This window comes from Podarcis melisellensis (genome assembly GCF_964234715.1).
Source record: "Podarcis melisellensis genome assembly, chromosome: 15".
NCBI lineage: Eukaryota > Metazoa > Chordata > Lepidosauria > Squamata > Lacertidae > Podarcis > Podarcis melisellensis.
This window is the reverse complement of record NC_138532.1, coordinates 28,990,965-29,018,751: the sequence shown is the minus strand read 5'-3', so window position 1 is coordinate 29,018,751 and position 27,787 is coordinate 28,990,965. Positions and strand designations below refer to the sequence as shown.

The following is a 27,787-nucleotide window of genomic DNA, read 5'->3' as shown; positions in this document are numbered from 1 at the left end:
AGCTATGTGTTTGTTCCTGGTACAAGCAGCTCCTGGCCCTCAGGGAAATGTGTTTGTTTCCTTGATTTCAGAGTGGCTGACCTGTGATGAGGTCATCTGATTTTGAAGATGAAGAGCCTGTTAGTATGCAATAAATTGATTGAGTGTGGGATCTAGATCAAATTTTGCTTTTTCTATATTGCAGCTCAAATATCATTTACTGGAAAGTGCTGAACGGCCAAATATCACACCTCTTGGTGATTGCTTATTGATTGTCTGCTTTGGGGGTTTTGAATGGGGGTAATTATTGGATTTATTTTTATTGATTGATTGAATTTATATACCACCCTATACCTGGAGGTCTCAGAGCGGTTCACAGAATAAAATCAAATATCAAACCCATTCCATCATCAAATGTGTTAAATTAACTCTAAACCCCTCCCTCCCTTTTCTGGTCCAACCCACATCATTTTGGGATTTTCAGCAAAAGACAGAAATGAAGCCCATCACATATTTATTTTAGGAAGAAGTCAGTAGGAGAACTGATTTGCTAACATGCTCAGAACAGAGAAGGGGAAGGTGGTCTAAGCAGCGATATAGGAGGCTGGACTTGGGTTTTCTCAAGTTCACTTTGTTCAGTGCAGAGGGCAAAGCATTTGCAATAAAAAAGGTACTTAAAGATGTAAATTAACACGTACAATGAGATAGGGAACTGGATCTGTTTCGGAGCCACAGTCTGGAAATCAACAAGGTGGTTTTTCAAAGTTTCTGGTAGGGTAGTAGATGGCTGTTTGCACAAACAGAAACCCCCAAACAGTGTATACATAAGCTCCAACAGTTCCCAAGAAGAAATAGGGACAGCCCACCCACCATCCTGCTGCCGCTCGCACCCTCCTGTCACCACTCGCTTGGCTGCCACCTTACAAGCTCATGTGTGTGTGCTCCTGCCAATGTCTGCCACCATTCATCGCTGCTCACCCTTGTGCTGGTGGGGGCTGCTTGCCTCCCCCCACATGCACAAGGAGGGCCACAGTGCCTTACTTCCAGAAGCAGCACTGTTCTTCAGGAAGCTGTGGCCCTCCTCATTTGTGTGTGGTGGGCAGCAACTGGCCAGCAAGCAAAGGTGCAGAACCAAAACACATGTGTCTTTTGGTCCCCTTGGCTGAAATCCTGGGACATCCCAGGATGGAATCAGAAGCTGGGGCAGTTCCTGCAATTCTGGAATGCCCCGGTAAAGACGGGACAGTTGTGTGTTATGGTGTCTATTGTACCAAGGTAAGAAAGGGACACATGTCAACTTCAGAGCGAGAAATGTCCCTATTTTCATCTGAGGAACGTTGGAGGGTATGGTTTAAAGTGGTATGATCCTGATTTAAATGCATAGTGCCGACAGGGCCTAAGACTGTTCAGTGTGAAGGGGCCAAAACTTTGGGGAAGGGGGGAGAGAGGGAGAAAGAGAGAGAGAGAGAGGGAGAGGGAGAAATTCCAGCAAAGCAGCCATGGTGTTGCTGAGGTTCAGGGTAGCTTCTCCTAGGAAGGGCTCTGCAATTGGTGCCAGTTTCAGCTGCAGGTATCTTCAAGGCTGTCTATGTATTCCATGAGTTCATGGACCCACGGCTGATCCGGGTCAGCACACCTGAATTTACCATGCTTGAGATGAAACCTGTCAGAGTAGCAAGCACCCACAGTCGGCCACTGAGTATACCCTTTTAATTCTCCATTAGCCCAAGGACCCCACTTTAATTGGGTAGTCCACCTGCCACAATGCAAGGCACCGAGATGGGGCAGAAATTTGTTCTGCTCACACCGGAATGCCCACCTACACAATTCCCACTTCCCAAACCAGTATGCCTGCTGGAACACAGCTTGCTTTCAAAAATTGCTCTGAATTTTCCCATATATTTCTCCCATTAAAGAATGGACACACAATATCTGTGTTAGTGAAAATGATGTTCCAAACACACACTCTGTGCTGAGGGATTTGCTTGCAAAAAATGCATGTAAATCAGAGCAAAGGGCACCATAACGTCTGCAGGTGTTGAACTTAATGCTGGAAAACTGAATGAAACTGTAACAACAAAGCCAGTCTCAGCCAATGAAGCTGCCTTTTGATGAGTCAGACCATTGCTCCATCTAGCTCAGTAATGTCTACCTGACTGGCAGGAACTCTCCAGCATTTTCACACAGGGGTCTTTCCTAGCCCTACTGTAGAGGCTGTTGGGGATTGAAGCTGGACCTTCTGTATGCTCTTACCACTGAGCTAATTCCTGCTCTTCCCTCCGACCCCCTAATTATCTCATTCTCTATTCTGGCTTCTCTGCTGCCTTCCCCTTCCAAACAAACAAACAAACAAACAAACAAACAAACAAACAAACAAACAAATGGCCCCCAAATGCCTAACCCTTTGTTCACCATGTTTCTTCAACCCCTTCCCTGCCAAGTGGCCAACAGCCCTCCTGCCTTTTGCCCGTTCCCAAAAACTCACTCCACAGAACGCAGGCAGTATGGTCAGCTGAGGGCATAATCCTCGACTTCACTCTTTGGGATTGGAACTTTAGAGTTGCTTAGGCAGCAGCCGGGAGCGGGAGTCCGCCGACTTGTCAGGGCTGAGAAGAGCAAACATCATGGCTGAGTTACCAGACATATTAGGTCCTGAGCAGTGATCACACTGGCAGATCTATTTCATAAGATTTATGCACTAATTGGTTGTAAAAAGAAAACAAACAAGCCCTCAAAGCTCTTTACAAAAAGGGATAAAGCAATAAAACGATCAATTTTAAAAATGAATAACAATTTAATTATTTTAAAAAGTTAAAACAACAACACATTACAAACGGATTTAAAACTCGTATCAAGTTTTGGCCGGGCTTGTCTAAACAAAAATTATTTTTGCAGGCGCCCAAAAGAGTACAGTGAAGGCGCCTGCCTGATATAATCTGATCTGATTCCTGCTCCATCTGACCTCCATCCCCCAGGACCATCAAGCCCATGGAACGAACACGATCAACTCTGGTGTGAGTCCCAAATCTCCTAGAACAATTATCAAGGGAGAGGAGAGGAATCAACTCACGTGGAGTAGCCAGGAGAAGGTGGAAAGTGACGGCAGCTCCAGAGATCTTCATGCTGCCTGGAGAGGAAGAGGAGATTTTAGGACCTTTCCAGGAGCAACCTGGGCTTCTGTGATGCTCAACACCTAAAGCTCCTCCTGGGGTCCCTTTGCATACCACCCCCAACCCCAGTCTGGTTCCAGACACAGAGTCCCCAAAGGACAAACAGGACACCCAGAGGTCCAGGATCAGGAACATTCCCGTGAAATCAAGGCTGAGGATGCCCTTGAGGGGGCCCCTCTGGGTTGATGAAGACCCCCAGAGCTATCAGTGGAAGAAGAGAGTCCCCCCACCGCAGTCCTTGAGAATTCTGGCACCAAAAGGTTCAGGTCCAGGCCAAGGAGCAACAACATACAATAATAGAATTATAGAGCTGGGAGAGATCCCAAGTTTCACCTTGTCCAGCCCCTTGCAATGCAAGAACCACAGGATCCCAGAAAGATGGCCACCCAACCTCTGTTTAAGGACCTCCAGTGAAGGAGAGCCCACTGCTTTCTAAGGGAGTCTGTTCCACCATCAAACATATAAAGGATTGGGCTTGTCTGCTACTTTTTAGCTATAGATCTTTCACAATTCTGTCCTGTATATCTGGAGGTCCCCTCGCTTTCCCTCTTACCTGGTATGGGTAATCACCTCCTTCTCCAAGTTCAGTATTAGGGGTCTGGTGTGCTACAGATTTGTCCCACCTTTCACCATCAAAGTCAGTTGTGTTGAGCCCCTGTCTCCTTCCGCAGCCACACCTTCCTCATATAGGTACCATTATCAAAACCAATCAAAATGTCACAGAACAGTAAGTCTTCAGACTTTGTGGATTCTGCAGAAAGGGACATGTCCAACTCTCTGGCCATTGGACTGAAGCTGTGGGTGTGTTCCTGGTACAAGGAGCCCCAGACCCTTAAGCAATGAGTTTGTTCTCTTGAGGTCAATGAAGCTTGCCTGTTACAAAGCAATCTCAGCCTGTTTGTGTACAAGAAATGGGCTGATCGGTCCATTAGACTAGATCATATATTGCTTTTTTCTGTGTTGCAGGTGAATGCTCAATGGCCATGTCTTTAACTACAGCACCTCCTGGTGTCTGTTTATAGACTGTCTGCTTTGAGAACTTCAGCTGGAAGGAATAAATTGATCTTCATAGAAAGCATTTGCCTTTTGAGGGAGAGGCAGGGATCTTGAAACACCCTCCCCTTGAAATTTTGTCTATTTCAAGTGGAGATGAATGGCTTAAATTGTTTTTTAATGCTTAAATTCATGTACTGCTGGTTTTTCTACTCTCAATGTGAACTGCTGAGGTTGACTTCCTTAATTTACTTTTCCTGTCTTTCCCACTCCACTCTGCTCCGTTCCCCCTTTCTTCCCACCCAGGGCAGCCCTGCCCTCTGCCTGCTCCTCAGAGCTCATGGGTCATGTGGGGCTGGGCCTCAGTGGCAGTGGCCTCTCCTCTGACTTGCCCACTTTCCAGCAGCTGCTTTGAGCTGCCCAAGGGAGAACGCTGCCCAAGGGAGTGGAAACAGGGATGTTCCAGGGTTAAATCAGAAGCTGGTATGGTTTTCATAATTCTGGGACTTTCCCTGGAAAATCAGGACAGTTGGAAGGTATCTAATCCAAATGTCACAAAATAATGAGTAAGGTTTAGAATTCTGCTCCTACACGCCCTCTGAAGACTGCCCACTATGTGGATCCTGCAGAAAGTGACACGTCCAACTCTCTGCTTGCTGGAGCATAGCTTTGGGGGTGTACTGGCCCTCAGAAAATGACTTTGTTCCCTTGAGATCAAGTTGGCTGACCAGGAGAAGCTGGGGGCTACTCCAGACACAGGATTTGTTATTTTTAGTTTTGACAGTGCTAATCAGCCAGGACAGAACATTTTGTCTACTTGATGCTGGCTGGTTTCCTACAGGCATCCGTTTGTCTTATGTTCTTATGGTGTTGTCCATTCAAAGGCCTTCATGACTTGGAACCCCGGGACCTATAGAACTCCCTGCTCCCAAATCAGCCTACTAAGGTCCTCCATCACCACCAGAGACCAGGGATACAACAAAGGGGTTCTTTACATTGTTTTCTTTCATCATGCAAGACACACCATTTTAACATGCAATTTTAGTATGTAAAATTATTTTTAAATTGCAGGGTTTTAAAATATCTGAAACAGGCATGTAAATGTTTTCTAAATCTTTGTGATTTGTAAAACAAGCAGATCTTTTATATTCTTCATTGTAAGCAGCTCGGGTTTTTTTTCTGTCAAGTCTCTAAGCTTCTAGTTAGGTTAATGATTAACTGTTGATGTTCTCTGCTCTTAATTGAGCAGATTAACCTTAGATCACATGATTAAGGTATTGAATTGCAAATTGCCATTTTGAAGGGAGCTGTGTTTAGTGGGGGTTTTTTGTTCCAAGACACAGTGGGAGAAATATGTGGAAATGAGTCTCTCTGGAAGAGAATAAAGCTCCAGGCTAATGCATACTGTACGAAGAGAGACTTTTGATTCTAGGCCTGTTTGGAGTTGTATTTCTAAGATGATGCTGAGCCTATGCTTGGACAACCATATGTCTTATGGAACTCTTTGGATGTATTATTGATTTCTTTTTGTATCTGTTTTGAAGAGGTTCTGGTTAGTAAAGCTTTGAATCATATTTATGGGTCTGGACAATTTTTATTTCAAAATGAGTCAGTTTTTTAATGCATCCAGTTGCTTCAAGCTGTGCAATATTAATAACTGCAACATTACCCTCCTGGTCTGGGATTGACCTGCCTCTCCCCTTCCACCCTTTCCCAGTCCAACCCACCTCCTTGTGGGATTGCCAGAGAGGAAAAAGACTCAGAGAGACACAAAGCAGTTTGCATCTTTATTTTTGGAAGCCAACAGGAGAACTGATCTGCAAGCATACTCAGAGCAGAGGAAGGGCAGGTAGTCGAAGCAGGTATACAATATGAAGCAGTTATATGTTCACAAGCTCTTTTTCATCAATGTAGAAGCGAAATTTTTTTTGGGTAGACCTGGTAGTTAGCGTGTAAATCACATGCACTAAGGGGTATGGAACTAGATTTGTCCTGCACTACATGATGGTCTTTCGAAACTGCTTGTAAACAGACAATTTTTTGCATGAACAGAAGCTCTGAAACAACGTCAATTGTGCCAGGCAAGTACACTTAACTAAGAAAAGGGCATTTGACAAGTTCAGAGATCACTGCTGGCTGCTCTCAAATCACTCCCTTGATAGCCACAGAGACCATTGGATGAAGACTCTGTTCAGCCATTAAGGAGTCATAATTTTTTTTGAAGGTGGAGAGAGATAGGCAGAAAGGGAGTTCACCAAAACAGCAAAGAAGTTGTTGAGGTTCAGGGGTTCCTTTTCCTTCTGAGGAGTCTGTAGTTGCCAGGAGAAGGACGTTCATACAACCTATCCACATGTGCTACAAGTTCATGCACCCATTCATCGTCTGGATTAGCACAGCCGAACTTACCATTCTTGAATTTGAATCTGTCAGGGGGAAAAGCAGGCATTTACAATGTGCTACAGAGAGGACCGGATTTAGGATGGTGTCATTGCATTTGGTGCCAAGACTCCAAGCTTTCATTTTTCAAACGTCCTGCCATTGTAAGGTGTGTGTGTGTGTGTGTGTGTGTGTGTGTGTGTGTGTAAAGGGCGGTGGTGGGGGGAGGGAGAGAAATTAATTTTGTTCCCAACTTAATGTCTACCTATCAAATTCATACTTCCAAATCCAATACAAGATGTGGCTTGCCTCCGAAATTTCATGTTTCTCTGAATTTTGCCATTCAGTTTTTCAGCAAATTGGAGCATGCAGATATGTTCATATTGGGAAAAATCAGGTGCAAAAATACTTCCTGTTGTGGGGAAGCAGCTTGCAGAAGTGCATGTAGATTAGAATTGGGCATTTAAATTGGGCAAACTGAACATAACTGTAAAACCAGGCAAATGTGAAATGGAGAGTTTCATCCACCTCTAGCTGGGCATCGTAGCAGATCCCATGGGAACACAAGAACATCAGAAGAGACTTGCTGGATCAGGCCAATGCCCCTTCTAGTCCAGCTTCCTGCTCTCACAGTGGCCAACCAGATCCCTGTGAGAAACCAGCAAGGAGAATGTGAGCAGCAGCCCCCTCTCCCCTCCTGTGATTTCCAGCAACTGGTGTTCAGAGGCATTGCTGCTTCCGACTGTAGGGGCAGCCCTTAGCCATCATGGCTACCAGCCATCGCTCCATGAATTTGTCTAATCCACTTTGAAAGCCATCCAAGCTGGTGGCCATCACTGCCACCTGGGGGAATGAGTTCCATATTTTGACTTTCTGCTATGCTAAGAAGTCCTTTCTTTGATCTGTCCTGAGTCTTCCAACATTCAATTTCAGGGAATGTGCACAATTTATAGTGTTATGAAAGAGGAAGGAAAGCATTTTTCTTTCCACTTTCACCATTTTTTGAACTTCCATCATGTTACCTCTTACCTTTACTAAAACTCCTGAATGTTTTTCAAAGTGGAGTCACTTCCTGTTCCAAGGTGACAATTTCTCCCTATCTTTCTGATTTTATTTCTCTCTTCTGCATCCCTTCCCCCAACCTCAGAACTGGCCTCCAAAGCCTTAAGCGTCCCATCCGCTCTCTTCACCCACAGTGTTGAAGCATCCTTAACCAAGTGTTCTCTCAGCTTTGACCCTGCACCAGAAACTTACACTACAGCATCCCTCTTGCATGGATAGGTGAGGTACCAATAGTCCGTTATCTGGTGCTTTGGGAATGGTTTCTTGGCATATGTGGCGCAGCAGGAATTTTTGGATACCACAGCTGTTGAAAGCAGGAGAAGGCAGGCACTGTTATTTATTGACTGCTTTTGTTGGATACTTAATAGCTCTTGCTCGGGGAGGTGAGTTGCATTGGTCATCTTGAAGCATCACTGGACACTCCCTCCCCCTTGCCTCTGCAGGGAGGACTTTAAGCTGAACAAGCTGGAAAGGGGAGCCTCAAGCCTTTGGTTGAAATGCTGACTCCACTCCCCCCGCCAAGCCTCTTTATCTCCCTCCCCCCAGGCTTCCCCTGGCCCTTAAAAAAAAAAAAATAATAATACATTTTACATTTTACAGACTCCCACTGGTTTTGCAGTGCTTCCTCACTGACAGTGGACAGAGGTGGATGTAGGGGAGCATGGTCTCAGTGGGTATGGAGCCTTGGGGGCACTGCTGAGAATGCCACAATTATGATTTACAATGGAGCATGAGAGGCAAAGGGGTGCAGAATTTTGGCGTTGCACAGGGTGCTGCTGAAATCTGAGACTCCAGTGTCTGCCACTGCAGTGGAGCAGACTTCCTTAGAAGGTGTAGGAGTCTGCTTTGCTGGAGGCTTTTGAACTCAGGCCACCTGTCAGGGATTCCTGAGCTGCTATTGCTGCACTGAAGGGGGTTGGAGAAGATGGCACCTGAGGTCCCATCCAATTCTATGATCCTATGCTGAAAAGCAGGGGAGGGGAGCCTCAAGTTGTGGGTTGGAATGCAGAGCGCCCTCCATGGGCCTTGCCTCTCCTTAGTCCTCCTCTGCCCCTGCTTTGAGTGGTTGTGCCTGGCTGGAAAGCACCCTTGCTGTGGAATGGGAGAGAGAATTGAGGGCTGGGCTAAAACCACAACACCTCTTCCTTTCCCCCCTGCTTGGAATTCATGGATTATATCAGTTGCTCTGCCCCACTTTTGCGGGCGGCTACATTGCTGGTGGTTCAAATCCCCGTGATGGGGTGAGCTCCCGTTGCTCGGTCCCTGCTCCTGCCAACCTAGCAGTTCGAAAGCACGTCAAAGTGCAAGTAGATAAATAGGTACCACTCTGGCAGGAAGGTAAACAGTGTTTCCGTGCGCTGCTCTGGTTTGCCAGAAGCGGCTTAGTCATGCTGGCCACATGACCCAGAAGCTGTATGCCGGCTCCCTCGGCCAATAAAGCGAGATGAGCACCGCAACCCCAGAGTTGGCCACGACTGGACCTAATAGTCAGGGGTCCCTTTACCTTTACCTTTACATTTGGTGCCACTGGGCATGCGGCCCCAGGAAGGTGGCCAACAAGGGAAGCCCCTCGCATCTGAAAGTGGTCTCCCATCTTGCCTTAAAAGTTTTCAGTGCCAATCCTCCAGTGGAACCCAGGGGCAGGACCCATTTCAGAGCACCCCTAAGTCCATCAGGGCCCAGGGAGTGGCATGACACCCTCCAGTGGGAGTCCCAACTCTGGTAAGACAACTACCAGGGGAGAGGAAAGGATTGGACTCACATGGAATAGCCACAAGAAGGAGGAAGATGAGGGCAGCCCCAGAGGTCTTCATGCTGCCTGGAGAGGAAGAACAGATTTAAGGACCATTCCTGGGATTCTTAGCTTCCATGATGCTAACCTACTAAAGCTTCTTCAGCTCTCTTCCCAGCCCCAAAATGGTACCAGATACAGAGTCCTCAGAGGACAAAGAGGACACCCCACAGGTTGAGGCCACCGAGAAGCAGGCAGGGTCCCCTGAAACCTGGGGATGTCCTTGTTGCAATGAGCTCCTGGCTCTCAGGAAATGTGTTTGCTCCCCTGAGTCAAAAGTGGCTGATCTGGAGAAGCTGAGGACCCCTTCGGACTGGGGGTTTCTTGCTGGTGCCTTCCTTGGTCTGTTCTTGACACAAGAATAGCCCAGCCCAAGCAGGATTTATCCTGCTTGATTAGTTTTTTCTGCAATGCTTCCCCAATGCTAACATGCTATTGCTATCTGTGCTGGGAGCGGGGAGAGAGAGGAGGGATTTGGGGGCAGCAAATTATTTTTTTCAGTCCTTCTGGCTCCCCTTCAGTGTAAGATCTTTGGGCTCAACTACTCTCAGAGATTGTGAAGCTCTTCTCATTCACTGGGAGGTCACAAAGAGTCCTCTATTTCTCCCAGAGGAAGTTCAAGGCTCTTCTCGTCACAAGGTAACCCCACATAGAAAGGTTTGGGTTTGCTTGCCTCTCTTTAGTTCCAGACCTTCCACAGTTCTGTCCTGTATTCATGGGGTTCCCTTCACTTTCCATCTTACCTTGTAGTCTCCTCTTCTTCCAAGGTGAATTTGTGGATCTGCTATGCTAGAGATTCCTCCTACCTTTCTCCTTTGAGTCAGTTGCTCTCAGTGCTGCACGGATCTCCCGTCTGCCTCCACAGCTGAACCTTCTTCTTGTAGATGGGGAGGGAAGAGAAGGACATGCACACACCTCAGCCCACATCTCTTCCCAACCCTCTTGGATGTTTGATATTTATCTTCCTTGGCTACTGGGCTTGCAAAAGGGGATTGGACAACTGGGTCCAGGGGGTGAGTGAGAAGAAGGCTGGCCCCTGTTGCCTTGAAGGAAGCAGTGAAACCCTGAAGAGTGCAATAACTACTGGTCAAACATGTTATTTTGGGGAAAGGTACTGAAAGGATGTGGGTGGCGCTGTGGTCTAAACCAGTGTTCCCCAACCTTGGGCCTCCAGCTGTTTTTGGACTACAACTCCCATCATCCCTCGCTAGCAAGACCAGTGGTCAAGGATGATGGGAATTGTAGTCCAAAAACAGCTGGAGGCCCAAGGTTGGGGAACACTGGTCTAAACCACTGAGCCTTGGGCTTGCCGATTGGAAGGTCGGTGGTTCGAATCCCCGTGACAGGGTGAGCTCCTGTTGCTCGGCCCCAGCTCCTGCCAACCTAGCAGTTCAAAAGCACGTCAAAGTGCAAGTAGATAAATAGGTACCGCTCTGGCGGGAAGGTAAATGGTGTTTCCATGCATTGCTCTGGTTTCACCAGAAGCGGCTTAGTCATGCTGGCCACATGACTTGGAAAAACTGTCTGCAGACAAACATCAGCTCCCTCAGCCAGTAAAGCGAGATGAGCACCGCAACACCAGAGTCGTTCGCGACTGGACTTAACTGTCAGGGGTCCTTTACCTTTTTTTAATGAAAGGAGTGGGTAGTTATACAATCCTCAAAAAACAGTGTAGTGAGGAATGCAAGGGAAGCTTTTGATGTTCCATAAAATTAACCTCCAAACCCACACTTCACCAAGATCAATCAAAATGTCACAGAACAGTAAGCAAGCCTTGGATGTTCCTCCAACGTTCTCTCTTTAGGCTTCATAGCTCCTGCAGAAAGTGCCACATATGACTCTCTGGCTGCTGGACTGCAGCTGGGGGGGGCGTGTCCTTGGTACAAGGAGCTCCTGGCCCTCAGGGAAGCTGACTCCTGGTGAAGCTGAGAGAGGCAGCACAGTGTTTTAGATGTCTGCTTGGTACAAGGAAATCCTGGCTCTTGGGAATTGGGTTTGTTCCTTTGCTGACCAGGTTGCTGACCTGGAGACGCCAAGAGCTTCTCAGGACTCATTTCCTATTGCACATCACCTGCAACTTCAGTTTAATATTCATTTTTGTGAGACAGGGTGCGTGAGCAGGCTACCAGTGAGAGAGAGGGTGGGATTTGTGTTTAAGACCATTTGGCTGTTCAGTCTGTTGAACGTTCTGTTTGCGTGAGGAGGAGTGGTGGAGACAGCCGCTCCAAGAGCATTCCAGAGAGCGGTGTATGGAAGAGAATGATGTATTGGACTGGTGGTTTGAGACAGGTCACACCCCAGAAGAAGAGGAAAGGAGTTGGGATATAATGGGTGAGGAAGAACAGGAGCAAGGTAGCAGCGAACAGAGGCAGGAGTCATATGTGTTCGAATCCATGCAGCAGCCAAGTGAAACACTGTCTCTGGAAAGTTTGTCAGAGCCACCCCCTTCCCCGAGAACTAGACATGCTCTGCGTGTCTCAGAACAGAAAGCCCAGAGGAGGTTGGCCCCTAGCAGCCACCGTAGGTAGCAAGAGGAGTCTGGTCGCTAGGAAGTGGTGGTGGAACGACACTCCAAGCAACGTTGGTTTGAGCGTGAGGGTGTTTCCCCCTGAGTCTTCTTGTGTGGAAAAATAAAAGAACAGAAATTCTCTTTCTCTGCATCTCTGATTTCCTGGGTAGATAGCCAGGAACTGTCAACAGCATCCTCACATAGGGTGGCTGTGATTGGGGGGTTAGGGGGCAGACACGTTGGGTGCCCGCCACATGTGTGCCACGAATGACATGCGTATGATGTCACACGGCAGGAGAAGGCCTGACGGGGCCAACCACACCCTCTGAAAAGCACAGTGGGGCCTGCCGCAGCTGCAACGTGCTCCTCATGAAAATCCGGCAGCATTTTAGTACGAATTTCTTCTACTTATATACTTATTTGCATGCAATTTTGCAAAGCTATTTCTCCTTAAATGATGCATTTTCATCAGGCTCCAGCAGAATGAGTGGATAAGACCAAAAATGGATCCAGTGGTGACTAAGGCAGTATCTGCACATACTTTAGAGGGAAATGAAAGGCAGATGGGGCTCATTAACCTGGGAAGGCAGCTCATCCAGAAGAAAAACTCTGACCCTAAACCACCACTGCCTTGAGGGACATCTTTGGGAGAAGAAAAGGCTAAGGAGTAAACCCTACACAAATCCAGAGTTGAGTCCCTAAGAAGGCTGGATGGTGCCTTGTACATCTCTTTCCAGCAATTCTTGCAGCCATATTGCTGCAAACATATTGCTCTGCTTTCCTTTGGACCACATTGGCGAGGCAAAAAGGGGGGGTCTTGTCATCTGGGCAGCCCAGGACCGCCATATATACTGCCCAGGCTTGCACCCTCAGGGCTGCTCATGCACTCCATTGTCTCTCTCTCGAGATGAATGCCAACAAACAACATGAACTACATTTACAGTGGTACCTCAGGTTAAGTACTTAATTCGTTCCGGAGGTCCGTACTTAACCTGAAACTGTTCTTAACCTGAGGTACCACTTTAGCTAATGGGGCCTCCCGCTGCTGCTGTGCCACCGGAGCTCGATTTCTCATCCTGAAGCAAAGTTCTATTTCTGGATTAGCAGAGTCTGTAACCTGAAGCGTATGTAACCTGAAGCATATGTAACCTGAGGTACCACTGTACTATTATGTGCATTTTTATGCACAATTTACCCCAGGATATTTGCTTGCTTGCAAGTTACTTGCCCTGGGCAAGATAAAGCCACTGACAAATTATCTCTCTTTCTCTATATCTCTATCTCTATACTGCAGATTATGTGGCTTCTCAGGAGCACCCATGGCAAAAGGGAAGAGCAAAATAAGAAGGGCATTCCGTTTTTCCTTTTCCCACCCTCCTCCTGCCCTGGCTTTCGAGGAACCTTTCCTGACCCAAGCCCGGGTGAAGTGAAACTGCTTTGTTATGGTGGTGTCTTGGATTTCCTCTGGGGATATATTTAGTCACATGCATTGCAGGGGGTTGGGCCAGAAGACCCTTGGGGTCTCTTCCAAATCCACAATTCTATGATTCAGAATTGTGCTTGGATCTTCTTGTGCTTGGATGTTCCTTGTTGAATTCTCACGATGGGCATCTGGCTGGCCAGGGTGTGAGCAGGATGCTGGACTACATGGGGCACCAGATCCATCAGGCTCTTCTCATGTTCTTCCTGAAGCTGCCTTGTGCCCTTGGTCTTCTTCAAAGCAAAATGTGCCTGCTTCTCAGAGGCACCCAGGGCAAAAGGGAAGAGAAAACTGAAAAGGGCCTACCCGGCTCTCCTTTTTCCACTCTTCTCCTTCCTTGGCTTTTGAGGACCATTGTCTGGTTCTGCAGGGCCAGGAACCAAAGGCACTTCAATGAAACTGCTTTGTCACGGTGGCGTCTTAGATTTCCTCTGGGGATATATTTAATCACATGACACAAACCAGTGCTTGAAATAGTAATCCCTTGAGACTTCCCCCTCTGGGCTGAGAGATCCATTCTGTGTCCCGTGATGGCCCTCTTGCCTAGGCCTGGCTCAGCTGGGCAGCATAGCCACTGATCGGAGCCCCTCCTCCTGCTCTTCTCCCATCTGCCCCAGGCAAAATGGGTTTGGGATGCAGGCAAGTGCCATTCAAGGTAAACAAGTGTAAAGTGATGCAGGTTGGAGCAAAAAACCAAATTTATTTCACATTATGCTCATGGATTGTGAACTGGAGGTGAAGGACTAGAAGGGAGACCTCGGGGTCAGAGGACATGGCTTAATGGCGACGTTGATCCAGAGCACAGCAGCTGTGGAAAAGGTAAAACCCATGCTAGGCATCACTGGCAAAGGAATTGAGAATAAAACTGCAGATAGCATGCCATTATACCAATACAGTGGTACCTCGGGTTACATACGCTTCAGGTTACAGACTCTGCTAACCCAGAAATAGTGCTTCAGGTTAAGAACTTTGCTTCAGGATGAGAACAGAAATTGTGCTCTGGTGGTGCGGCAGCAGCAGCGGGAGGCCCCATTAGCTAAAGTAGTGCTTCAGGTTAAGGACAGTTTCAGGTTAAGAACGGACCTCCAGAATGAATTAAGTACTTAACCCGAGGTATCACTGTATATGGTGTGACCACAGTTGGAATACTGTGAGCAGTTCTGGTCGCCTCACCTAAAAAAGGATATTGTGGAATTGGAAAAGGACACCCAAAGTGATCAAGGGGGTGGAGGGGCTCCCCTATTTGCAGAGTTCTGGTCTTTTTAGTTTAGAGAAAAGGCGTGTAAGAGGCAGAACGATAGAAGCTTATAAACCGAAGCAGGGCATAGAGAGAGTGGATAGAGGGAAACTGCCTTTCCTCTCTCATAGGACTAGAACTGGTTGACATCCAGTGATGTCAGGATCCAATGATGTTTTGCAGGAGGCAGTTGTGGCCCCCAACTTGTATGTCTTTAAAAGAGGATAAGCCCAATTCATGGAGGATAAGGCTATGAATGGCTACTAGCCATAGTGGTTGTCCTCTGCCTCCACAACCGGAGGCAGCAATGCTTCTGAATACCAGTTGCTGGAAACCCAGGAGGGGAGAATGTTCTTGTGCTGAGGTCTTGTGGGTTTCCCATTGGGGCATCTAGTCTGCCACTGTCAGAACACGGTGCTGGACCAGATGTACCACTGGTTTGTTCCAGCAGAGCTATTTTGAGGTTGTTGTTTTCTTCAATCAATCACACCTCTTGTAATGAAAACAAGCACTCAGAAGGAAAATGCTTTATGAGAACTGAAGACTGGTGGGCTCAGATGACCCACTGGCCTGATCCTGCTGGCTCTTCTTATGTTGCTATGTTCCTACATGAGTGCAACATTGAGTCTCCCCACTTATGATTCCCAGCAACTCATATACTGCTTCTGACTGGGGAGGTGCAAAATAACCCTTGTGGCTAGTAGCTATAGCTACCCCATAAAGATTTGTCTAATCCTTGTTAAAGCCATCCTTGACCACCCTTTGGAGGAACAAGCTCCCTAGTTCAAGAATGCACTGTGTGAGAAAGCATTTTCTCTTGTCTGTCCTGACTCTTACAACATTCAGCTTCATTGGTTGCCTTTGTTGGGTTCCAGTTTTATTATGAAAGGGGGAGAAGAACTATCATTCCACTTTGTCATACTGTAGAACCATAGAATTGTAGAGTGGGAAGGGATAGCCACTTCCGACTATCAGGAGGAGGTGGGGTTGCGGGCTTCACACTCCCAACCCAGCCTCCGCGCGATCAGGGGAATCCTTGGGCCGCGTCATCCCCTGAGCCACCCAATCGGCTGGCTCGGGGTGTGTGGCTTGCGCCATTTAAGGCGAACACAGCCACAGGATCTCCCTCTTTGACCAGCGCAGCTGTTCGTGTTTCCCACCCGCCCGCCCTTTAAGGTTTCCTTCTGACCTTGCTATGGACCTCGGTTGGTCGCCGTTAAGGGGCCTGGTAGGTATTTTTTTCCATTTGGCAAATTGGCACCAGCCGTTTGGTTTTTTGCCTACCTCGTAGCAAATCGTCACAACTTCTTTGGCCTTGGCGGTTAGGCATTGGTAAGGGTATTGTTAAATAACAATAAATAGATGTGTTGGGGGGAGGAGGAGGGGAGATGGGAACTCGCCACGCAAATAGTGTCATCTACTTCAACCCTCTGCCATGCAGGAATCACAGCAAAGTAATAATTTTCATGCACAAACTTTTGTTGCTCTATGATCGTCCCTCACTTTTTCTTGAACTCAAAAGCCCCAAGTGATGCACCCTTTCCTTGGTCGTCTTCCTCTGTATCGTGGGATGTCCATCCCCAGTGAGGAGCTACGTGTGTAGAAACTGCTCTTCTCATGAAAGGTTCTTCCTGTGAAATGTGCCTCAGCCTCCTTCAATTGCTGCCTCTTTTGATTGTGCCCAGCTTCCCCTTTCTTGTGAACCACAGATTGATTTGCCACCATGATATCATCTCCTCAATTCTGGAAATGGAAAATCTGCATGTTCTCCTCCCCCCTTCTGGTGACTTCAGCCAAAATCCTATATAAGAAGAATCCTGGAGGAGCTTTACAGTAGGTACCAAGCATCAGAGCAGCTGAGAAAGACAGTCCTCAAATCTTCATCGCTAGACAACATGAAGATCTCTCTGGTTGCCATCACTGCTCTCCTTGCCATGGCCTTGTTCTCCCTGGCCAAGGCAGCTCCAGGTATTCCTCTCTCCTTTCTCTCTGTTTGATCACCCTAGGAGAGTTGGGGCTCCCTCAGGGGTTCGTGGTGCCTGCTGCTAGGCCTTAATGGGTATGGAGATGCTTCAAAATGAATTGCATTGAGAAAGTCTGTTCAGAACAATGGTTATGCCCGAGAGAATTACATTGTGTTTGGACTTAATAGAGCTTTTAGTGCCTGTTCCTTGGCCTTGATAGTCCTGAAGTTGGGCACTTGAGGAAGGTGGAGAGCAGGGGCTGGTAAGAGGAGAAGGGCATGCCTGGGGACCAGATAGATAGTCCTGAGGGGCCACATTCAGACCCCAGGCCTGATGTTCCCCACTCCTGCTTTCAAATGTAAGAAGGGCTATGGATAGATCTGGGGGGGGGGGTGTAAACCTCAGCTCAAGCAGACGTTCATGTCTCTGGTGATAGTTGCTTATTTTTTATTATTTTTATTTTTAATAATAGGTTTTTTTATTAATTTTCCAATATTACTACAGTTTTGCCAATTATACAGATTCCAATTAATATCAAAACAATTCCAATTAATTCCAAATTTATACTATATTATCAAAGTGCGAGTGAAGCCTGTTCCTCCCTTCCCTGGGAGGAATTTCCAAGAATGATTTACCTTCTATCATTCTTGTTTTTCTTCACCTTCAATGCCCACAATGTTGTGGAGGCTCCCTCCATTAAGGCAGATAGGAACTGGAAACCTGCCACTTGTTTTTTTAATGAATTTCGTAAATAAATGACAATACCTCTTTTTCCCACCTCTTATAGCTGCGCTGGACACATCTCCCTGCTGCAATAAGTATCCCAAGAGCATATTCCCAAACAATATTGTGAAGAGTTATTTCCGCACCAGCAGCAGATGTAATTTGCCTTCTATTGTGTAAGTTTCGGGTTCTGGGCAAAAGCTAAGGGTCCAGGGGGCTAATATTGTCCAAACAGTGGTGGATGGATGAAGGTGATGAAGAAAGGTTCAAGCATTTGTGAGCCAGTTAAGTGTGGGGGGGAATATGGCAGAGGAGGCAACAGAGAGATGGAGAAAATTATGAGAAGGTCAGGCTGAAATGGATAAATTGTCACCTGGCAGCAGAGATTGGCTACAACTCCTCATTAGTTGTGGAGAAATCTGTCAATTTCTCTGTTTTGCATTTATTTTATTTATTTTTTTAGCCTGAGTGGAAACTTGTAGACATTCTGGAACATGTTTTCCTCAGTCTTTGCATTTCTGCAAGGAATTCTCCCCTAATGAATTGCATTATTATATGTTATTCTCCCTCCCTCTTTCTCTTGTGTGTGTGTATAATATGCATTGCAATTTCATACTGCAAAATTCAGGGAAGAGCAAATCATGAAGACAAATTACATTATGGTGAGCGTATTGGTTTGGGAAGTGGGGATTTGAGTATCCACTTTAGAAGTATGAGAACAACCAGTTTCTGCCCCATCTCCACACCCTACCTACCGCAGGCACGGGGTCTCTATTAAGGCTGGGCCTGATGTAGGAGATGAAATGCCCACCTGTTTCTCCCGTCACAAAAGAAGTGAGGCCGTCAGGCTAATGGAGAATTAAAAGGACACCTTTAGTGGCACATGGTGAATGTCTGTTTCTTTTCATGACAGGTTTATATTCAACAATGGACTATCAAGCTGCGCTGACCCAAATGCCCAGTGGGTCAAGGATCTTATGGAATATCTTGACAACAAGAACAAACCCACCAGCTGAACCTCCACCACTCCACCTGGTGCAGAGCCCTGGCTAGGAAAAGGCACATCTGAGCCTCAGTGGGCCCTGACATTGACAAGCACTCCTTTATTAGCTACATCATCTTACGTGATAAACTTTACACTGTTTCAGGGAGTTCTGTTCCTGCAAACAACCGTATGTTTCCAAGCAACTTTGCAAAACTGCCATGTCGATCTCAAGCCTGTCACTACATGCCCCTATTTATATGTGTTAATTTATACATTTTAATTTATATATTTCAAATGTATAATTTATATATTTAAAAAACATGTTTTGTTCAAACTCTTGGCTCTCTAAACTGATGGCAGAGATATTGAGAAGGTGTAACTTCAGCATATCTGAATTCCTACTGGCTTCCAATAAATAAAGATATAATAAGATGCTTTTTATCTCAGCTTCTTCCTTTACCTCTGTTGTCCTCTTGGAATCCCAAAGTTCAAGAGGGTTGTACCAGAAGAACGAGGAAGGGAAGGGCAGGTCAATGCTAAATGGGGAGGGAGGTTTGCAATCTGAGGTTCAAGTTCATGGTTTAACCAAAATGTTTTCAGCATGACATTCAGTGCCAGCTGTAGCCCAAATTGCCAGGAATGGTGACAGAAATCCATGGGCAATTCTGAGGAGAGGGGAGCAGAAAGAAAAGAACGATATTATTTTAAAGATTTTTACAAAAATGGGTAACCATTCACCATTAATGAGATGCAAACTCATTTTGGAAATGTTCAGATATCAAGACTATTAGGACAATTAAGGTCCTTTTAAAACAAATTCCCAAACAAATTATGATACAATTAAGGACATATTAAAGATTACAGTGGAAGAAAATATAAAGGTTTAATGTCATCTTTCTATAAATCTATTATAAAGGTACTGTTTGGTCCTCAGCAAAATTTGAGAAGGTGGTGGGAACTGAACTGTGATTCAGCAATTGAAGAAGAGATTTGGAACAGATTATAGACAAAACTTTTGTCACAAAAACACCATATAAACCCAAATCGACAATGCCCAGAGAAAGAGCCCTTAAAATTGTGCATGGCTGGTACTTAGCACCTAGACTATATAAAACCAATCAGTTCTCCCATGTCTTGGATAGGACGTCCCACTCTAGGGACATACCAACACATGTGGTGGGAGTGCCCAACAATACAAAAGTTCTGGGAAAATGTATTTACAGAAATATCTACGATTACTGGGCAGACAGTCTCCATGACCCTAGGACTGGTTCCACCTAACTTGTATAGTCATGATATGAGGCAAATTAGAAACAAAGAACTCACAACACATCTATTAACCGCTGCAAGAACAACTATTGCCAGGACATGGAAACATTACAGTTATTAGCTATGGACCAATAGTCTAATGCAATTTAGTAAAGAGCATTACTGGAAGAAACTGACACAAAAATTAAAAGTAGCAAGAGGCCAAAAGAAACAATGTTGATGCAGTCTGTTGGGAATGTATTGATTATACAGATAATGAGGCATATGGTAGAACAGTACCCATAGTTTACAGCCCAGTCTAGCATGTGTGAAGTACATATTTTTCCCCTTTCCCTTTCCATTTCCCTCCCCATTCCTATAAGTTCTAATTGTTAGTGATGCAAAATATATTTTTATTTCTGGTCACCAACAGGACCATCTCTACGGTGGGCATTCCAAAGAAGGCTATCTCCCATGTCCCCACCAAGCATGCCTGTGAGGGTGATGAGGTTGAGAAAAGGGCATCCCCTGAAGATCTCAGAGCCCAATGCTGAGTTTCCATGTCCATCCCCACCCCCAGGCCAAAATGGGAGTTCAAGAATTGAAAAAAAATGGAAGCAGAAGGTTCCAAACAGGTGATCAGGGGGATGCTGATCTGTACAAGTGTGAGTTTAGGAGCCATCCGCTGCAATTTAGGATTTTAGAGTGGGTGTGATTGGGGGGTTAGGAGGTGTCAACTCAGAAATGACAGAGAGTCATAAAGACAGGAGTTTGCTGAAATTTAATTCTTTTTAAAACAACAACAAACACACTGAGTTTGCAAACATGTAAAAAAGAAAGAAAAAAGGTAAAGGTAAAGGGACCCCTGACCATTAGGTCCAGTCGTGACTGACTCTGTGGTTGCGACGCTCATCTCGCTTTATTGGCCAAGGGAGCCGGCGTACAGCTTCCGGGTCATGTGGCCAGCATGACTAAGCCGCTTCTGGCGAACCAGAGCAGCTCACGGAAATGCCGTTTACCTTCCCGCTGGAGCGGTACCTATTTATCTACTTGCACTTTGACGTGCTTTCGAACTGCTAGGTTGGCAGGAGCAGGGACCGAGCAACAGGAGCTCACCCTGTCGTGGGGATTCGAACCGCCGACCTTCTGATTGGGAAGTCCTAGGCTCTGTGGTTTAACCCATAGTGCCACCCACGTCCCTTAAAAAAAAGAAAAGGTCCTGCCAATACAGAGAAGGGATTTCTGTGATTCAGAGGAAGGCTGTTCCAGGAAGGGAACATCAAAGCAAGTTGTCCATGGAAGTGCAAGACATCAGCACAGCTGTTTCTTGCAGTACTGAAACTGAAAGCGATGGATGGCTTAATTTGTCAGTTTTGTTTCCTCTCAGTTTTTCATTTCTCCAGCCTTATGTTTCATTTTCTACATCCATTTGTGGTTTGTTTGGTGTGTGTTTTTAGTGTCAACAGCCTAGTCCTGTGGAACCCTCTGCCAGGGAAGAACCAGCAGGCTTATTCTTTTCCAAATTTTAAATGCTTGATAAAAATGTGTCTATTTTGCCAGGCATACACAGGCAATTATAAAGACAGTGTTCCAAAATACGTAACTGGTTTCTGATTTTCAGTTTTCCACATATTTTATATTGTGTCTTTTTAATGTAAAGTTATTTTGTCCTGTGTGAGTGTCTGGAGGCGGTTGGAGGATGGATGGCGGCTAACAGATTGAGGTTGAATCCTGACAAGACAGAAGTACTGTTTTGGGGGGACAGGAGGTGGGCGGGTGTGGAGGACTCTCTGGTCCTGAATGGGGTAACTGTGCCCCTGAAGGACCAGGTGCGCAGCCTGGGAGTCATTCTGGACTCACAGCTGTCCATGGAGGTGCAGGTCAATTCTGTGTCCAGGGCAGCTGTTTATCAGCTCCATCTGGTACACAGGCTGAGACCCTACCTGCCCGCAGATTGTCTTGCCAGAGTGGTGCATGCTCTAGTTCTCGCTTGGACTACTGCAATGCACTCTATGTGGGGCTACCTTTGAAGGTGACCCGGAAACTACAACTAATCCAGAATGCAACAGCTAGACTGATGACTGGGAGCGGCCACAGAGACCATATAACACTGGTCTTGAAAGACCTACACTGGCTCCCAGTACATTTCTGAGCACAATTCAAAGTGTTGATGCTGACCTTTAAAGCCGCAAATGGCCTTGGTCCAGTATACCGGAAGGAGCATCTCCACCTCCATCGTTCTGCCCGGACACTGAGGTCCAGTGCCGAGGGCCTTCTGGTGGTTCCCTCGCTACGAGAAGCCAAGTTACAGGGAACCAGGCAGAGGGCCTTCTCGGTGGTGGCACCCGCCCTGTGGAACACCCTCCCACCAGATGTCAAAGAGAAAAATAACTACCAAACTTTTAGAAGACATCTGAAGGCAGCCCTGTTTAGGGAAGCTTTTAATGTTTAATAGGTTATTGTATTTTAATGTTCTGTTGGAAGCCACCCAGAGTGGCTGGGGAAACCCAGCCAGATGAGTGGGGTATAAATTTTATTATTATTATTATTATTATTATTATTATTATTATTATTATTATTACTGTGGACTTGGAAAAGGTTGAGAAAAGGGCAAGCTAAATGATAATGGAGGCTGATGGAGAATGAGGCAAATTTCGCAGGAAGAACCTTTCATGAGAAGGAGGGCAGTTTCTACACACACTGACGTCCTACGATACAGAGGCAGGATGCCATGGAAAGGGTGCATCACTTGGGGCTTTTGAGTTCACGAAAAGGTAATGGATGATCATAAGGAGGCAACAGTTTGTGCATGGAAATGATTATTCCACTGTGATTCCTGCATTGCAGAAGTTTGAAGTAGATGGCCCTTTGTCTTCTTCGCAACTCTGCAATTCTATAACTTGATGAAAGCGAGTTCCTGCAGAAGTGAGTTCCATAGTTGAACTATGTCCTGTGTGGAGAAGTACTTTCAATTATCTGTGCGAACCATCCAACACTCAGCATCGTTGGATTTCTTTTTTTAAAAAAATAATATTTTATTGGGTTTTTAAAAAAAAGATAACAACATACAAAAGAAAAAAAAATGCACATACAACAACAAAAACCAACAACATCAAAAACACACAAAAAGAAAAAACAAAAATCTTTTTTTTAAAATTCTTATCTTTGATTCACTTACTTTCCTGACTTCCTCATGCCTCCCTTTTTTGTATCCCAGTTTGACAATTAGTTTAGCAAATTCAAATCTTGCTACTTTACCCTTAAATGTTTTACCTCCCAATTTTATAAACTCAAATTTCTCTTGTCACCAGAACCCCTTCATATTATTTTTAAGTCATCAGCATTCATACATTTTACAATGCTTCTGTAAATAAATTTTAAATTTCTTCCAATCTTCTTCCACCAACTCTTCTCCCTGATCTCGGATTCTGCCAGTCATTTCAGCCATCTCCATATAGTCAATTAGTTGCGTCTGCCATTCTTCCACGGTGGGTAGGTCTTGTGTTTTCCAATGCTTTGCGATGAGTATTCTTGCTGCTGCTGTAGCATACATAAAGAAAGTTCTATCCTTCTTTGGCACCAATTGGCCGACTATGCCCAGGAGAAAGGCCTCTGGTTTCTTAGGGAAAGTGTACTTAAGTACCTTCTTCAATTCGTTATAGATCATCTCCCAGAAAGCCTTAATCCTTGGGCACGTCCACCAAAGGTGAAAGAATGTACCTTCAGTTTCTTTACATTTCCAACATGTTGGAAGCATCGTTGGATTTCAACCAGTTCTAGTCTAGTTCTAGTTCTAGAGAGGAAGGAAAATTTTCTCTTCTTGCCCTGCATCAGTTTATAAACATCCATCATGACACCTCTTCCTCGTCTTTTTTCTAAATTAAAAGAACAAGAATGCTGCAACCTTTCTGTATAGGGGAGCCCCTCCATCCCCATTACCTTTTCGTGAACTCAAAAGCCCTAAGTGATGCACCATTTCCATGGCATCCTGCCTCTGTATCGTAGGACGTCAGTGTGTGTAGAAACAGCCCTCCTTCTCATGAAAGGTTCTTCCTGTGGAATTTGCCTCATTCTCCATCAGCCTCCTTTGGTCTCTGCATCTCTTGATTGCACCCAACTTCCTCTTTCTGCTAACCATGGACTGATTTGCCCCCCTGACATCCTCTCCTCAATTCTGGAAATGGAAACTCTGAATGTTTCTTATCTCCCCACCCCCACCCCACTTGGTGACTTCAGTCCTGAAGGTGGAGAGCAGGATCTCTAAAGAGGAGAAGGGTATGGTCTAGGAAGGGTGCCTGAGGACCAGATAGATAGTCCTGAGGAGCCACCTTCAGGCCCCAGGCCTGATGTTCTCCACTCCTGTTTTCAAATGCAACGGCCTCAGTGTAAAGATAAGAGGGGGTAACCCTCCAGTCAAGCGGATGATGTTGTCTCTTGTGATACCTATATGTTTCTTTTTATGAATTTTGTATATGAATTTCAATACTGGTTTTTCCCTCCACCTCTTATAGCTGAGGTGAATACATTTCCCTGCTGAACAAAGCATTCCAAGAAGATATTCCCAAAGAATACTGTGAAGGATTATTTCCGCTCCATCAGCAGATGTAACCTGCCTTCTGTTGTGTAGGTTTTGGATTCTGGGCAAAAGCCAAGGGCCCAGTTGAGTGTGAGGGAAAATACGATAAGAGGAGGCAGCAGAGAGATGAGGGGAATTATGAGGTCAGGGTGAAATTGAAAAATTGTCACCTCACAGCAGAGACTGGCTACAACTTCCCACTGGTTGTGGAGAAATCTGACAATTTCAGCTTCTCTCAGTTTTGCGATTATTTATATTTTTAAAAGTCTGAATGGAATCTTGTAGACATTCGGGTGCGTGTTTTCCTCAAATTTTGCATTTTTGCAAGGAATTTCCTCCTAATGAAATACTTATACTTATATATTATTCTCTCTCTCTGTGTGTATGCATATATATATATATGCTTTCGTAGATTTTCACGGGTACAGGAATGCAGGTTTTGGTGTCCTCGGGTGTCTTCCCGTGTAAAAGTTGGGGTGTCTAGGCGACGTTTCGACGAGGTCTCACTCGTCACTCGTGAAAATCTACGAAAGCAAATATATATATATATATATATATATATATATATATATATATATATATATATATATAATGCATTGCAATTTTGTACTGCAAAATTGAGGGACGTGTGACTCATGAAGACAAGTTGTATTCTGATGAACGTATTGGTTTGGGAAGCTGGAATTTGAGTGCCCACTTTAAAAGTACAAGCAGAACCAATTTCTGCCTCATCTCCACAGCCTAGCACAGGCTGGGCCTGATGTAGGAGATGAACTGCCCACCTGTTTCTCCCAACCCAAAAGAAGTGAGGCTGTCAGGTTAAAGGAGAATGAAAAGGACACATTCAGTGCCACATGGTGAATGTCTGTTTCTCTTCTTGACAGGTTTATATTCAACAATGGACTATCAAGCTGCGCTGAGCCAAATGCCCAGTGGTTCAAGGATCTTATGGAACACCTTGACGGAATTAAAAATCCCACCAGCTCAACCTCCACCGCATTGCCCGACACCAACTGAAGAGACTGTGAGGAAAAGGCACTTCTGAACCTCAGCAACCCCTTTGGTGTATCGTTTGGCTTCCCCCAGTCCTCTCAAATTCAGGCCCCTTCATTTGTCAGTGAGCTCAAAAAAATTCCGTTTTAACCTTTTTATCTTGCATTCATTTTTTTGGTTCACTAACACAGAAAAAATGGGTTTGTACCATTTTTATATTTTGTTTTATTGATTTTACTACAACAACAACCATCTGTTTCCAAGCAGTTTTGCAAAACCACCATGTTGATCTCCAGCCCATGGCTGCAGGACTAATCCAGTCCTATGCCCCTATTTATATGTGTTAATGTATTCATCTTAATTTATATATTTAAAAAACATGTTTTGTTCAAACTCTTGGCTCTCTAAGTTTCTGTGCGCTGCTCTGGTTTGCCAGAAGCGGCTTAGTCATGCTGGCCCCATGACCCGGAAGCTGTACGCCGGCTCCCTTGGCCAATAAAGCGAGATGAGCGCTGCAACCCCAGAGTCGGTCACGACTGGACCTAATGGTCAGGGGTCCCTTTACCTTTACCTTAGCTTCTATATATCTTTTGTAGAGGTTCAGTTTTGTCCCCAGCAAAATTTGAGGAGGTGGTGGGAGCTGAATTGTGATTTAGAAATTGAAGAAGAGGCTTGGAACAGACTGCAGACAAATCACCAATCATTCTCCCACGTCTTGGAGAGGACATCCCTCTGGAGGGACATATTAACGCATGTGGTGGGAGTGTCCAACAATAGAAAAGTTCTGGAAATATCATTGATTACAGGGCAGACAATCTCCCTGACCCCAGGACTGGCTCCACCTAATTTATATCGTCACAATACATTGCAGATTAGAAACAAAGAATTCATAACACACCTATTAATCACTGGAAGAACAACTATTGCCAAGACATGGTTACAATTATTAACTATGGACCAATGTTATAATGCAATTTGGCAAAGAGCATTGCTGGAAAAAACTGACACAAAAATTAAAAGTAGCCAATATAAAGAAATAACTTCCCTAAATGACTTCATCACCAGGGTTTGTTTACATGGAGGACAGGCTTTCTCTTGGCTTTATTGATCATTTGTTCTTGTTTGTTTCTGGGGAGGTTATAACCTCTGTCAGAGCTGCCCAAGGTCCCAGCTCACAGAGGACCAACGCCAGTTCTTGTTATATACAAAAGTCTTTATTAAGGTTCAGTTTCCATTCCAAAGCCGCGGCGCGCAGCTCTACGTCTCAACCCTAGACCGCTGAAGCTCCGTCTGAATCTCCTCCCCCCAGACACCAGTTCAAGACCCTAGCCTTGCTCCACCTCTTCCTTTGCTCCTTTCTCCTCTGGGTCCGTCTGCCCGCCGGGGTGTTGCCCTTTCTGGACTCTTCTGATGCTGAAGAGTCCCCGGATTCTTCCCCCTGCCTCCGGCGTGCTTCAGGACCTGGCTCCCAATCCTCGCTCCCAGCTGTCCCATGCGCCTGTGCATTTGAACTTGGCGTGCGCGCCCAGCCGGCAACTTTCCTCCTGACCGTTACGCTGCTTCTGTCACTGCTTCCCCCTTCGGGGGGGCTCGCTGGATCTGACTTCCCCTCTGTTCCCTCACTCAGCGATAGGGGCGTGGGCAGCCCTGACTCATCCTCTCTTTCCCCTGGAGGGGAAGCCGGTCCTGACACATGGGACTCTTCCCCCCCCTACGCTCTGGTGGGGAAACTGGTCCCGATCTCCAGCTGCTGCTTTGGGTGTCACCGCTGGTCCCTTGCTTCTGGTGCGTCCCTCCCGGGACCCCCCTTGCTCTGGCTATCGGTGCTCCCTTCTGGGAATCTTCCGAATCACTGGACAGACTCATGGACTCTCTTCCCCCACTGTCATCCTCACCTACACTGCCCTCGGATTGTTCTCCTTCGCTCTCCGCTTCCTCTTTCCCCTGTGCCTCTGCTCCTGAACCCCTGACAACCTCCTTCCTTGGAGGTCTTTAAGCAGAAGTTAGATCGCCGTCTGTTAGAGATTCTTTAGCTGACATTCCTGGATTGCAGGGGGTTGGACTAGAAAACCCTTGGGGTCTCTTCCAAATCCACAATTCTATGATTCAGAATTGTTCTTGGATCTTCTTGTGCTTGGATGTTCCTTGTTGAATTCTCACGATGGGCATCTGGCTGGTCAGGGTGTGAGAAGGAAGCTGGACTAGATGGGGCACCAGATCCATCAGGCTCTTCTCATGTTCTTCCTGAAGCTGCCTTGTGCCCTTGGTCTTCTTCAAAGCAAAATGTGCCTGCTTCTGAGACGCACCCAGGGCAAAAGGGAAGAGAAAACTGAAAAGGGCCTACCTGGTTCTCCTTTTTCCACTCTTCTCCTTCCTTGGCTTTTGAGGACCATTGTCTGCTTCTGCAGGGCCAGGAACCAAAGGCACTTCAAGAGAAACTGCTTTGTCATGGTGGCGTCTTAGATTTCCTCTGGGGATATATTTAGCCACATGACACAAACCATGGCAGGGGCAGAAGAGAGGGGGAAGCCGGCTGTGACCCATGAAAAAGGGATCTTGCATCAGTTCTTGGTGGCTTCCTTGCTCTCTGGCACTTCAAATAGTAATGCCTTGAGACTTCCCTCTCTGGGGGAGAGGGATCCACTCTGTGTCCCGTGATGGCCCTCTTGCCAAGGCTCGACTCAGCTGGAAGTTGGCATG

The 27,787-nt window shown here is 46.0% G+C and overlaps 1 protein-coding gene and 1 long non-coding RNA gene across 6 annotated transcripts; one reads left to right on the top strand and one right to left on the bottom strand.

The window, feature by feature from the left end:
• Positions 1-486: 486 nt before the first annotated feature.
• LOC309357693 (C-C motif chemokine 5-like) lies at positions 487-27,490 on the bottom strand. Of its 5 annotated transcripts, XM_081890083.1 has the most exons (5): positions 27,432-27,490; positions 9,343-9,399; positions 3,050-3,106; positions 2,465-2,585; positions 487-1,642 (listed from the first exon to the last, which is right to left on the bottom strand). In XM_081890083.1, the coding sequence occupies exons 1-4, from the start codon at positions 27,478-27,480 to the stop codon at positions 2,488-2,490; spliced, it is 261 nt and encodes an 86-aa protein (XP_081746209.1). In that variant the 5' UTR covers positions 27,481-27,490; the 3' UTR covers positions 487-1,642; positions 2,465-2,487. The 5 variants fall into 5 exon arrangements, 3 of the variants coding, with proteins under 3 accessions (XP_081746209.1, XP_081746208.1, XP_081746207.1); XR_014163165.1 differs by lacking the exons at positions 487-1,642; positions 2,465-2,585; positions 3,050-3,106; positions 27,432-27,490 and adding exons at positions 5,917-6,565; positions 7,773-7,884; positions 10,116-10,273 and having other exon boundaries at positions 9,343-9,395; XR_014163166.1 differs by lacking the exons at positions 487-1,642; positions 2,465-2,585; positions 3,050-3,106; positions 27,432-27,490 and adding exons at positions 5,917-6,565; positions 7,773-7,884; positions 10,116-10,268.
• LOC309357367 lies at positions 16,483-18,514 on the top strand. Its single transcript, XR_014163111.1, has 3 exons — positions 16,483-16,566; positions 17,350-17,461; positions 18,199-18,514. It is a non-coding gene; the product is annotated as an uncharacterized lncRNA (long non-coding RNA).
• Positions 27,491-27,787: the final 297 nt, after the last annotated feature.